The sequence below is a fragment of the Trematomus bernacchii genome, unplaced genomic scaffold (genome assembly GCF_902827165.1).
Source record: "Trematomus bernacchii unplaced genomic scaffold, fTreBer1.1, whole genome shotgun sequence".
In the NCBI taxonomy this organism is placed as follows: Eukaryota; Metazoa; Chordata; class Actinopteri; order Perciformes; family Nototheniidae; genus Trematomus; species Trematomus bernacchii.
Genome location: NW_022987966.1, coordinates 3,947,308 through 3,961,681, shown reverse-complemented (window position 1 = coordinate 3,961,681; position 14,374 = coordinate 3,947,308). Strand labels below are relative to the sequence as shown.

General features: G+C 40.6%; 1 protein-coding gene across 4 annotated transcripts in view; it reads right to left on the bottom strand.

Moving 5' to 3' along the window:
- The window catches only part of LOC117471022 (RNA-binding protein Musashi homolog 2-like), a 162,323-nt gene that overhangs the window by 61,137 nt on the left and 86,812 nt on the right, over positions 1 to 14,374 (bottom strand). For all 4 annotated transcript variants that reach the window (XM_034115798.1, XM_034115800.1, XM_034115799.1 and 1 more), the window contains exon 7: positions 6,849 to 6,897. In XM_034115798.1, the coding sequence (XP_033971689.1) occupies positions 6,849 to 6,897 (49 nt within the window). The remainder of the gene's footprint in view (positions 1 to 6,848; positions 6,898 to 14,374) is intronic.

The window sequence follows — 14,374 nt, the reverse complement described above, 5'->3', positions numbered from 1 at the left end:
GTATTACTTATGTCAATGTTTTACTTCTGGATGTTTATTCAATTAAAAATAACTGGGGACTCCTTAAACTGTTACAGCTGATGCAAGACACATTACAATGTTATTTATCATAGTATTTTTTTTATATTCACCTTCTACATACATATGACTTCTATGCATCTGTGACCACACTCCTAGACCCCTAATTATAACACACACAGAACCATTCTGTATGTATTGTGCATTGAAAACTCCAGTTATACCCAAAGACGGTTGCATTCTGTTCAGAGAGCAAGTATTATTTTCCACCTTTTGAGACAAAACATGAAGGTAAAAAAAGGAATACTGTGAGAAATCAATCCAATCATCAATTATTTTACATGAATAGGATGTTGCAACCCACACAAACAGTGTCAAAAGACAGCCTATTAGCTGATGTTATGATGTGATTATAAAATGCCTTTGTACAACAGCAAATATTTGCAAACAGCCTGTTGTAGGCATTGATAGTGTTGCAGTTTTCACATGTAAAATGACAGAAGAAAAGTAGGAAATATTAAAGAAAAAGGTTTAAAATAGTTCCTTACCTCCACTCAGATGACCAATTACGGCCTAATTAGGGTGTAGTGGCGGATTCTTGGTGTGGGAATGTTCTGTAACATTTTCTCAAACTATTTATACAGTATTTGTGTAATATATTTTAGATATGTTTTGTATAGTTGCCTGATGACTATTGATTTTGTTACAGCTGATTAATAATAAGTGATGACATTAGAAAACAGCTGTTCAAAAGTAAAGAAGGGCTGGAGATTCCTCAGTTAAATAAATGTAGTCTCCAGTGGTTCACACAGTAAAGAGCAGGAACCGGGCGGGTCAGTTACGCCTAATAGGAAAACAGACGGATGGTTGTGACATTGACAGACCCATAACCGCCCCCATTTAGCCTTAAAGTGCAGGTATTCCTGCATGATGAGAGATGAATAGGGCGGTGGTAGCATCAAAACATTTCTTGAAATTGGCACCCAACTGTGCCAAATTCTGAAGAAGGAAGTAGCTTAATAATTCATGTGCCAATCACAGGTAGTGGTGAAATCATTACTGGCCACAGATAATGGTAGCGGGCAAGGTCAAAATCAGCTGGTTATTACCACAGCTTTATTATTTATAAGAGTTATTTCCGTATCAAGTTTCCTTCCCTGAGATGCAGCTGCTCCCCCAGACCTCCCACACAGCCGAGGGGGGGGGAACAATCAGCACAGTCACGCTGGGAGCCCACCAGAGAGCAGGCCAGACAGAATGCCATCCGCTCCTTAGATCGCCTTTGTGCTAATGGTGGAATGTGTTTTTTCTACAAACTACCGCTCAAATATGCAGGCTTCATATTTGTCAGCACACAATTTAATCAAATGGAGGGCTTACAGAACACAGCTCACTGAATTTGACAATATCCTTTGCTGATGTGCCAACACATCATAGCCTTTGTAGAAAATGTTGGATAAACTGGTGTAGTATTGACTTTAACAACAACAATTCAGTTCGAATTGTAGCTAGAACACCATCCTACTTTATATAGCCTAAACATCCAAAAACATTAACCAGGCATACAAGGGACATATTATTCACTATACGTTAAATGACAACCCGTTTGCTATCATTGTGGCATGAGCCATTTTGAACAGCGACACCACTCCTGCTTTAGCCTTCTTCTGTTATTTTAACAGTATCAGTTACACTGCTCAGATTGGTTGGTCAATACATACACACTTGTCATATTCAGGGTTCTTACACCTTTTCCAAAGTCAAATTCAAGCACTTTTCAAGCATTTTCAATGTGCATTTTCAAGCTTTTCAAGCATCTTACAGCTGTTGTAAATTACATATTTATATACACATACTTATACTCAAATGATTATTTCCCTACCTCACATTAAATCAGATGTTCTTTATGCTATAAACAACCAAATGTGTGTTTCATAATAGCATTCTACATGAGGATGAAAAATTAAAAATGTTAGAAAAGAAAACTAAGTTTAATATTTCAAAATGTGTGACCCATCTGTACGTAGACTGGGCATCCCATATAACCTGGCTGAGCCAATATAAAACAATCAGCCAAATAACTTTTCAATATATTATTGATTACTATTTTTGAGGTACTTTTAGGTTGGCAGTAAACACAAGTCAGAGGTAAATGGTGTACTTTGACTCCACTACATGTATTTAATACCTTTAGTTACTTTACAGATGTGGATGAATGATGTGAAATATAATCAAGTGTTAAATCAGACTTTAGTTCCACCTGGAGTAAATTCACAAGCTACTCTGTAGTATACAAAGTCATTCAAACTAGCTGCAACTTTACCAGCTTTGATAACACTTTCATGATCAATCATTATAAAACATATCATATACAATTATTAGGGATGCTCCGATCGCCAATTTTGGGGCCGATCGCCGGAATCAGTATCGGCCGATACCAATATCGCTCTCTTTTCCTCTCTCCCCCTCTCTCCTGACAGCCCGTCAGTATCTCCTGCAGCTCACTGATCCAGTAATGAGCGACCCGACAGTGAAGAATAAATATATTTATAACTAGTTTAGCTTGTTCCAGAGGTAGATAAAATAGCTAAGTGTGTTAGGTCTAACTCTTAGTGTGTGTTCTGCTCCGCTCACCGGTCCGTCACAGCGGGTGGAGCTGCAGGATTTCTGCTTCACACACACGTTGCATACCGCTATTTTATTGTCATTTTCGGACACTTAAAATACTGCCAGACTAGTGAAGCCATTTTGGCGAGCTTGTTTTGCCGCGCACAGAGAAAAGTGTCATGTATTTTACATGCAACGATAGCCTAATCTAAAATGTTCTACTACAGCGTACCTTTCGTGTGGTGTGTGGCTCGTCAGCGCAGACTCTTGCATCGTTATTGTTGCACACTTTGCAGGAGGCTACTCTTGGGCTTCGCTTGACCCTCGTCTTAGCCATGGCTTGTATTTGTCTTCTGCTAGCCAACGCTCGTTGAAACGGCAACCTCCTGGCATACTGTCATCTATCACTCTCATCAGAATGCCCAGGTCACACACGTAACAAAAACACTTGCCGGTCACGCGCATAGCGCGGGAAGGCCGGAGCGGAGCTGTTTTATGTAAAAGCGAAGCAATTAAGCGCGCTCCGACTTCTTTATTTTCTTTTAATCTAAAAAGCGAAGTAAAGCATTTACAATTTCAAGCACTTTATCCCAAATTCAAGCACCATTCCCAAAATTCAAGCACTTTTCAAACCTTGAAAACACCTCGTACAATTTCAAGCATTTTCAAGGATTTCCAGCACCCGTACACACCCTGCATATTGCTGCTTGTTCGGACCCATATTAAGAAGCATTACCGCCGTTTCTGTTATTTGCATTTGAGGAGGGGATTGCTTTGTCTTTGCACTGTGACACATATGCATTTTGCACATGTAAAATGGTATTTATATTTCAAAAGCTTAATTTGAACAGTTTTATATTATATTTTAAAAGTAGCACAAAGTAACCTTTGGTTGAGGGTAGCCCTAATTCACGTTATGTCATACATATATTTAGAAAAATATTTGTTCAAATGCTCCTATACAATATTTGCACATGCTCTTCAAAGGCACTGAATTGCAAACTCAAAACTGGCTCCTACAGTGTACATGATGATCAATCCCCCCCGTCCCCACTGTCATTCTCTCAATCATCCTTCACATATATGCACTTATGCAGAGGGCATCCCAAAGGTATTGGAGCTGAAATCACCAACCTAATATATACTGTACACTGTGGACCTCAAAGCAGTTATGCGCTGCCCAGTCAGCATATCAATCACAACTCTGTCAATTGATACACCGGACAGCATCAGTAAACTGGTTCAAACTGAGGCAACATTTTAATAGTGTAAAGATTTCTGTACTCATAGTTGTTTGAAGTTACTATTCCTAGTTAATTATTAATCAAAACAACTTTTTTGGCTGCAATGTAAAGAGAGTTTATGTTAAGTAGTGTTGGTGCAGTGTCGAAGCAATAGAAACCAACAGGTCACCAACAAAAAAACAAAAGGATGTTGAAGGACTCAACACTACTACATAAGAGTTTTTTTTTCGAATTTGGTCTCCTTCCAGATGCACTGCTGACTTTTACCTCAGGTTGGTCCACTACCAACCTGTGTGAACCAATCAAATGTGTCAGCAAAATATGTCACATTATATAATGACTGTCACCAAGTCATCATTTTGAGAAAAAGGCCTTCAAAGTTTCCTCTTCTCTGGAATCCATCGATCTGATTGATTTTTAGCGGCTAATAAATGATCTAAGTATTACCGAGGGAAAATATTTCCGTTTGGATTACTGGTCTGGGGGAAGCTCGCGAGTGTGTGTGTGTTTATGTGTTTGTGTGTTTGTGTATTTTTGCGTTTGTGTGTATTGTGTTTGTTTCCCGGGGAAAACACTCACGAGAAACACCGGCTGTTGTTATGCCTGCTGTGACGTCAAGTTACTCCGTTCTCCGCTTGTAATTATGCCGTTACAAGCTTCAAAGTTGTATTTATCATCTGAATTTGCCGAAACAAGTTTAATATTCTGAAAGCCAAGACTTTGTTTATTTGAAATCAGATGAAAACAAACTGTAACGGACCCTGCCGTGTTATCTATGATTACTATATGCCTTACATTCATAAAGGGGAGCAGCGCTGCGGAAGAGCTGAGTGCGAGTGAGAGGTGCCTGTCATCTTCCCATCTTCAAAAATGTATTTATCGTGTGATTTTGGAAATAAAAGTTTAATATTCTAAAAAAGCCAAGACTTTGTTCATTTAAAATCAAACAAAACACCCGAACAACTATTTTTTTACGCAAATCCACGTTTATTTAGAATAAATGAGCCGTTGCGACTTCCGACTGATTTCGATAGAGCGGGTCACATATATGAACGCTAAACCAATCATCACTGAACTTGAGTAATGCTCTAATATTTGTATAATATAACCAACGTTATCGTAAACCAAGATATGTAAGACTCCCTTCATGTGACATAGACTAAAGAGCAACAAAGTCTGTAGAGAGTAGGATGGAGAACAAACACGGGACAGTCAACTATTTTGGTTGCGTAACTTGCACATTTAACTGATGGCAAGCACGTAAGTTACCTGACCAAACAAAAACCAAAGTTTGTGCTATCTTGCTTGGGTTCCTAGGAATAACATACATTTTTACAAGATAAAAGAACTTCAGGTCCAAAGCTTGATTTTAATGTTGTGTTGAAGAGAGAAGGGAATTTCCTGTGATGTCATTCTGCATAATTATTAGCCATGTGCTTCTGTTAATTGGAGGGAGAGAGTGTATTTGCGTGTCCAAGTGTCATTTGGTGGGTGTTTGTTTTCTGTCAGACAAACGGGCTTTCGGTTCAGTGGGATATTTTTGGGGCTATTTTGGTTAGGAATAATTGGCAGTCTTGGCCAGGAACAGTCAACTGTCGGCCACAGAACAGCATCACTTATCAATAATGTGTGTAAACAAAACGACTAGTTAGTGAAATCAAAGTGCAATGTTTAAAAAATAACAGAGATGTTTGTATTGTGGCCTTCCACAAAGATATGAAATATTTTGAAGAATCATACATGACGCAAAGACATGTCAATAATAGACAATTCCCGGTTTAACAACAAGCTACATAGAGTAGAAGAAATATGTGCCCATTGCAATGTTTGTGCTTTCCGTAATAAAGTGTAATGATACTTCTCTAGACAAAGCCAAGAACCATCTATGGCCATCAGTGGATCATCTTTTTTCAAATCTGTATGATTGTGCGATGGCTCGTCTTTCCTTTGTAGTCACCAAGTAGATGTCACTGTCCCATCACTATCAAAAAGAGGCTTAACCAAATGAATTGATATAAGACCCAGTCTGAAATGATTAAGTTAATGAGAGAAACGTATTTAAACTGACTTTGCTCCTTTTAATGACACTATCTATTCCTGATCATGTCATATTATATTGTGTTTGTTTTCCAGACCCACCCACCCCTCCTGAGCTTGTGTTGGTCTGGAGTAGCTGACTTGTTCCTGTATCTGTCTCCTCCTCTCTGCTGTGTCTTTGTAAAGTCCTCTGTTTTCGGGCAGAGGGCTGCACTGCCGAAGCCACAGATAAGGCTTTCAGATAAGGAGGGGGGGCAGATAACCATCCTGCCTCACCGTCGCTCTGCAGCATCAGCTATCTGAACCCTTATCGGACCACACAGGCCTCCCTCCTTCAATCTCCATCCTCCTATTCAACTGTGGGGTACCTTTTTATTTTCTGCCTCCTCCCTCACTGACCCTCTTATTCTTTCTCACCCCATGTCTCTCTCTTCCATCATGCAATCACCAGAATGCCAGTGTAGATCCATATCGACGTATCGGAGGGGCAACATGGCCGAAGGGGGAAATGAGGCTAATTAAATTGATAGTGGAAATAAATGTTCTCCTATGTGGTGCGTTTAGCTGTCAGGCCGGATTGCCATGTGCTGTTGATTGGACATGTCCGTGTGTATATGTGTGTATCAGTCAGCTGTGTGGAGAATCACAACGATAAGGGAACAGATTTAGTATGGATTGCTGGGCAGAGTGAAAGCCATCTGTAATGAACAACAATGGATCTGACCTTGAGGAAAGTAGAAAATACACTTACTGATGTAGTTGTGGCTGTTACTGCGGGGACCATGTGTGTGTACAGTATATATATATATATATATATATATATATATATATGAAACAGGAAAAAGCTCAATGGTGGAAGATATTGATCTAAAACTAGAATAAGAATGGAGTATTTCTCTATACACAAAAATGGCAGTATGTAGCAGTGGAATCTGAACTTACCTCTATGTCGGTTGGTGGTTTTGTCAAACATTAGCATGGCATCCTCTACCTGAAACAAGACAAAAATAATTGTTCAACTTGTGTGCACAGAGCCAAACAGAAACAGTGCATCTTTAGGAGCGCCACAAACTGTACTGCAGTGTCTCGACACCACTGTTTATGTCACGCTCAACCAACCTGAAGACCGCCATTCGCAATGTTACCAAATCTGCCATGGACAATGTAGTGATTGATTGCAGTGTATGATTCATATCTGTAAACACCTGCATTGAAAAGAGTCTGTCCTGAACTTGCCAAAGATTTAATGAAAATAATCTCCCTGTCAAACCTGGCAGCTTTTACATGCAGCCACAGCTGGAGTTTCAGATGTGTGATAGAAACTGAAAAAAAGGAACTGTCAGTCCATTCCACTGAATTACACATTCTCATTTTCTATTCCGATTAGACACTTTACTTGAGAAATAAGTGACAGATTGAAGTGGGCACAGAACCAAAACTGCCCACTTAACCAACTTTGATGTAAAAATAATGTTAAAAGCATTCACTTTGGATCCGGTTCTTTATAGAATGGTAAACTGCCCAATATTTTAAAAGATAGAAATATAATTTCCGTACTAAGAGTTATGTTTTTTTTAAAATAGCAAAAAAATACAGGGTCAAACTTTTTTTATCTCATGGAGAAAATCACGGCAAGATTGTAGTTGAAAACAGACACGTTTTTGAAGATGGTCATACCAGGGGGCAATTCACACCTATTATTTTTAGATTTATTTATTATTTTATTTATTTCACTGTATCACCGTTTTCATGTTCAAATTTGTATTTTGTGCCTCTACTGTGAAATGTCTCCATGCTTTAATGTTCAAAAAGCTCTTTATTGTTCTCATACTGCCTGTGCTACAGCACCTCTTTTCACCCTCTGTCTGAAACCAGAGCCCAGTCTGCTCTGATTGGTTAGCTGGCCGGCTCTGTTGTGATTGGTTAACAATTTAGAGATGTCCCACCTTTTAAAAAAATCACATACAATTTGTTGGAGCGCTAGTCAATAGAAGCCTGAGTGGTACACAGTGATCTCACTATCTGTAAGTAAACAAATAACTACCTTGGAGGGTACCAGGGGGGGATGTGTGGGAGAGAGACTCCCTCTGGAGGGAACTTTGGGTCTTAGCCTTTGCAGATTATTTACATTCACAAAAATGAAGTTTTCCATGAAGGGAAAACCCCTAAAAGCATAATAGGGCCTTATGTTTATGTAATACAAAATGTGTTAATTCCAATATGCAAGTCCAAATAGTGTCCCGAAGACACATAAATGAATGTATGCAAGGTAAAACAAGTATATTTGGTGAGCAATAGTTTGTGATAATCGTAGTGTGCTTCTGAAGGCATGACAGCGCTGCTCTGTGCCGGTTGTAGCCTGGGAAATGTTTCCTGTGACTGATGCCAAATCTTCCTCTGCAGAACAAAAGAGCTTTATTACTCAGAGCGTGAATTCAAACGGTGGAAGTGTGATGAGAGACGTGAGGCCACAGATGATGTGCTGTTGCAGCTCTCAGATGGAGGAGAGTAAATTAAAACGAAGACACGGAGCGACACCGGGTGAGGGATGACTTGTTGACAGGAGAGAGACTTTGCTTTCCTCCTTCCCTCAGCGTGTGTTATTTGAAAGATGTTTTATCTCTTTTTATAATCAAACTGCTCACATTTCATGGATGGCCTGTCTCGGGAAGGAGAGGCCGAAAGTGTTTTTGCACTCATCATGTTGATGCTCACTCTAAAAGGAAAACAGTTGAAGGAGGCAGAAAGTTCCAGTGACTGTGTGAAATCCTGTACATGGACCGCTGACAAACATCCCACATCTTTCCTAAACACTTTTATCTTAACCTGAGTGAAAATGTCATGGGGTTAGGGAAAGATGTACAGGAGACTTAAGAAAAGACAACACCTGTGCTAAGCAAATTTGACTGATGTGCATCTGCCGTGGTAAAACTACAAGTTTGCGTAGATGGACAACTAAAAGCGCAAGATAATTCTACCTATGCATTTTTAACATGTTGTTTCATATAGGCTATATACACATGGACTACAACATATTACTCTATTACTTAGGTTTGAAATAAAATAAAACAAGGAAAGAGAAAGGAATTGGTTGCTTTGGCTCACCGACCTGTCCGTTGTATTAATCAACATGCAGGGTTTCCCACACATAGACTTTACTTGGGCGGGCCGCCCAGGTATATTAACGACCGCCCAAGTATATTTCGCGACCCATTTAGTTTTTTTTTTTTTTTTTTTTAACCTGTTAAGCCCTGAGCCTGTTTTTCAGCTTTCAGGCTCGAAAATGCCACTTACACAACAAAGACTATATCTTCACTTCTAAAAGGGGTAAATTAATAATCTTTTTTCTCAAAGCAAGGTTACATCTGTGAGTTGGATGAAGAAGTGTCAGAAATCAATATAGATGTTTTTATTTTAAAATAAATTCATATGGAACATAGTAAAAACATGTAAATTCTATCTCCGCCTAAAAAAAACCCATTACAGATAGTGAAAACCACCCTTGGATGATGGGTTAGTAGACTAAAAGCTTTAGGAATCCAAAGTACAAAATATAATAATAATAAGTACTTCCAAATTCCAACATTTCTGCAGCAAGCTGCTCCCTGAAAGTCTTCTGTGTGTATGGCTTTGTCCTGCTGGGGTCACTCGTCATCTTGTGCAGCTCCTTGTGGAGAATGAAGCTGTTCACCACGGCAATGTCCACAAAATGGTAAAAAAAAGTCTTGTACCATTTCATAGTTTTGTGGAGAACGCTGTAGTACCCGATCAAAGCGTCAGACACATCCACGCCACCCATGCTTCGGTTGTAGTCCAACACAGCGTCAGGAACGGGAACAGTCTTAGTCTGCCACACACCAGCCTGTTTCACTTTCCGCTGGACCGTCTGACCGCTGAAGGCCTCGTGCACTGTGGAGCACATGGTCACTTCACGGCTGTCCATCCACTTTATGAATAGGAGTTTGCCTTCCCTTATCCACCGCAGTTCTCCCCTTTCAGCCTTCTTTGGTAGGCCATTCAACTCCGTCTGTGGGAAACCAACTCGATTTTTTCGAATGGTCCCACAACAGCCAATGTTTCTTTTGGCCAAATCCCCAAAGAGGGCAGGGCTAGTGTAGAAATTGTCCACAAAGAGTGTGTAGCCCGCACCGAGCAGAGGGAGGGGCAGGAGGTCGGTCACGGAGGTGTAGCTGAGTCCCTGGCCTGAGAAGAACGTACTCTTCCCTGTGTACACATTGAAGTTCCATGTGTATGCCATGGAGGAATCCGCCAGCACAAACAGTTTGTATCCCCACTTAGTTGGTTTATCCTTCATGTACTGCTTCATGCTGATGCGGGCCTTTGAGGCCTTTAATTATTATTATTATTTTTTTATTCGTCCGCGACCACGACGCCATCTGCGATCGATTAACTTGTGGACAATGATCCCTTGCTCGACGCCTCCTGTATCTAGTCCCGGACTGGCCATCGGGAGGACCGGGGGGTTTCCCGATGGCCTGGCCTGTTAAGTGGCCTGCCTCACACAGGGTGACTGGCTGTCTACATGATGTGGCCTGCCAACATGGCCACTGTCATACAGATCATAAATCAAAGCCCTTGATTGGTCTCTGTGTGTCATTCAAGCTCGGGATAACCTCAGCTCAGGTGAGGTAAAGGACTCTCTGAGTGTTTAGATTAGTCTAAGTTCTCAGTGGGTCTCAAACGGTTTGGTCACCATTTATGTAAACACATATTTCCATTTGAGGGGGGAGTGATTAGTAAAATATGCATGAATAAAAAAATAAAAGGTTAACTCGGGGAAAAAAGGTAAGATACACTTTTAAAACTTGTTGAGAGCTAAAACTAGTCTTTGCTGCTGCCTCAAAGAGGAGCAGGGGGAAAGGAGCAGGGGGGAGAGGAGAGAGACAGGTGAGGCTGATGCAGGAGCACAGACACACTCACAACTATAAATGAACCAAAAATAAATAAATAAACAAGTTTCAGTGTTTTTTCATATTGGATATGGTATGTTATTGGTTATGGCCATGATTGTATGATTATTGAAATGTATACAGTTCTGTTTCATATGGGCGTTTGCATATATCTAGTCTCTTTATTTCCCCCTCAAAATGCACCAGATTGATGCATTTAACTCCAAAATAAAATAAAAAATCTTACCGGGAGAGCATGCCCCCGGACCCCCCTAGAGGATTTGAGGTCCACCCCCACTTAAAATCACATGGATAGGTTCCTAAATACATTTACCATTTTTTTTAAATAGTAACCCATGTCCATATGTTTATTTGTGGGTAGTAGATTTAAACTATAGGGCTATCACTATGGGCCCTGCCTGTACCTGTTCGCTCTGCCATGGCGTGAAGGGTCTGCTAACAAGCGACCAACTGAAAAGTTAATGTTGTTGCACGTCACAAAGGCACGTCACCTCAGAGCATTGAAGCTCCTTTACTAATCTAGACTGAGAATATGAACAGCTCTTATCATGGCTGCCACTTCGGTATTTCCGGGTCACTTCACTTCCTTAGGAACCTTCCTAAGCAAAGAAAACCTATATGACCACAACCCTTGGAAAAAGCAGCCTGATTTCTTTTGGTAACCTTGTGTTAGCTGCCACTAGCAGGGGTTATTAGCCAATATCGGTAAATATGAAATGAAGAGATAAGAGCACAGCCGATAAGGAGAAGCTGACTGAGCCTTTGAGAAACCGCCTATCTAAACTTCCCATGCCTTCGCTTACTGCCTTATCCCAATCCTCTGAAGTGCTGCACACAAACCTTTTTTTAAATGCCACCTTTATTTCAACCAAGACGGCTACTGTGATAAGAGCTCTTTTTTCAAAAGGTCCTGGGTATCACCTACTGAAAAAAAAATAGTCCAAAGCTTTTCAGTCGCCACCTGATGGGTTGGTTGTCAAACCATTAATCAACACACTCCATAAAACCCATTATATTTGATTTGGGCATTAATATTTTTGTTGTTAGATGCTGATCAAACAAAGTACATCTTACAAAAAGTGTTACACGTTAAAGGGATGAATACTACATTGCCTTAAAACAGCCCCTGGGAGAATTTAACTAATGTTAAAAGCTATTACTGACATGCCAGTGAAGATTAAGTGAAAACAGCCTGCTATACCCCACTTTCAACCACAATGTGGGTCTAAACTTACCACGAAGCTCTAAATGTAAAAAGCATGCTCTCATCTCTTTTGTAGTTGCACTTTGTATTGCAATAGTTGCACAGCAATTTCTCTTATCTTGTAGTTGAATGAGGTGATAATACATCAAACCAACACACTGGAACAGTCACAAGAGATACAGTAAAAATATGTTAACAAGATACTTTTGGAGCAAAAAGAGAATGGAAAGTATATTAAGTATTCAAATATTAAGAACATATTATTATATCCTATATGTGTGTAGACATAAAAAAGAACCGGAATCGAAAAGCAGAACCGGAATCGTTAAAATCCAAACGATACCCAACCCTATTTGTGAATGCATTTTTTATTGACAGGGCAAACAGAAAAGAGGCAATTTCTCACCATTGCAAACACTAAACATCGATTATATTCCCAGATATACTGTATTGGATTCTGGCTGTTACTTTCAAGTGGTGCAGTGATGAAGTATTGTTGTAGGCATCACAATGGCTCCCTTGACAAAAATCTATGGGATTTTTTTCATTGGATTTTGGAATATCGCAAAAAAGAAGTTCTTTGGCAATCACCAGTAGTAAAAAGCTAACATTGGGCTATGATTGAACTACGGCACGGTGGTATAACTTAACGTTATCATCGCTAAGCTAAAGGTAGCTAATGTTTGGTGCGATGACGTTTAGTGGTCATTTGTTAGCTACCGCCGCTCAAATAAATGTTGAGTTTGAAAAGAGAAGTTGTTACATTTAGGACTTTTCTTCCTGCATGCCTCTTCATGCCTGTAACTGAGTGTAATCACTGTTCAGTTTCCATGAAGGTCTGGTAGCACCTGACTCTCCCTGGTCAAAAACAGGCTATTCTCCAGGGAAGCAAGTTCTATCCCAGCTGTCAGTCACCATTATGGCTGTGATGAAGAGCGCAACAGCAGGTGCAGAGAAGAGCTCTTGCCGCTCCACATCACTGCTCACACACATCAGAAACCGGAATCAGCCTCAAGGGAATCCTGGCTCTTTACAGGAATTAAATGCCAAGTGTAGATAATGTAATATAGAACATGAAACTGAATAATTTAACTAGTTTTAAGTCTATAATTTTCTAAAGAGGAGACATCTTTGACATCCATCTTATCTGTCCAGTGCCTTTCTGGAGCAAGTCTTTCTGTACAAGACATAACTTCCTATGACTTAGAATATGTATTGCCTCATTTATAGCTCTTTGTGTTCAGGCTATTGTCAATTGGCTGTTCTTCAGTCCTAACTTTAATGAACCTTCAGTGTCCGATATCAGTATCCTTCTCCTGCAGCCTCTTCGTGTTTTCAATTAATGCTCAAAAACAATTTTCAGAGAAAACATGAAAATATTTTTTATATATATATATATATTTATATTTCAACAAACACATAATGTGTTATGTTGGCAGTACGTCTTCAAACATAGGCCAAAAGTGTGTGGTGAGTATCTTATGAGTCTGGTTAACTGCGTGTCAGGTGTTAGAATATACTACTAACAACATGGCTTTTTTCACTGATCACAGTTTGCCAGTATGCCAGCTCCTTTCAAATGCAGATTGACATTTTTGTCTACCTTTTTGCCAAAAAAAACTATTAACAGTAGATATATAACACATCCATCCATCCATCCATCCATCCATCTTCTCCCGCTTATCCGTGGTCGGGTCGCGGGGGTAGCAGTTCCAGCAGAGAGCCCCAAACGTTCCTTTCCCTGGCCACATCAACCAGCTCTGACTGGGGGATCCCAAGGCGCTCCCAGGCCAGCAAAGAGATATAATCCTTCCACCTGGTCCTAGGTCTACCCCTTGGTCTCTTCCCAGCTGGACGTGCCTGGAACACCTCCCCAGGGAGGCGCCCAGGTGGCATCCTTACTAGGTGCCCGAACCACCTCAACTGGCTCCTTTCGACGCAAAGGAGGAGCGGTTCAACTCTGAGTCCCTCCCGGATGACTGAACTTCTGACCTTATCCCTAAGGGAGACGCTAGCCACCCTGCGGAGAAAACCCATCTCGGCCGCTTGTATCCGCGATCTTGTTCTTTCGGTCATGACCCATCCTTCATGACCATAGGTGAGGGTAGGAACGAAAATGGCCCGGTAGACAGAGAGCTTTGCCTTCTGGCTCAGCTCTCTTTTCGTCACAACGGTGCGGTAAAGCGACTGCAATACCGCTCCCGCTGCTCCGATTCTCCGGCCCATCTCACGCTCCATTGTTCCCTCACTCGAGAACAAGACTCTGAGATACTTGAACTCCTTCACTTGGGGTAAGGACTCATTCCCTACTTGGAGTGGACAGTCACATTAAC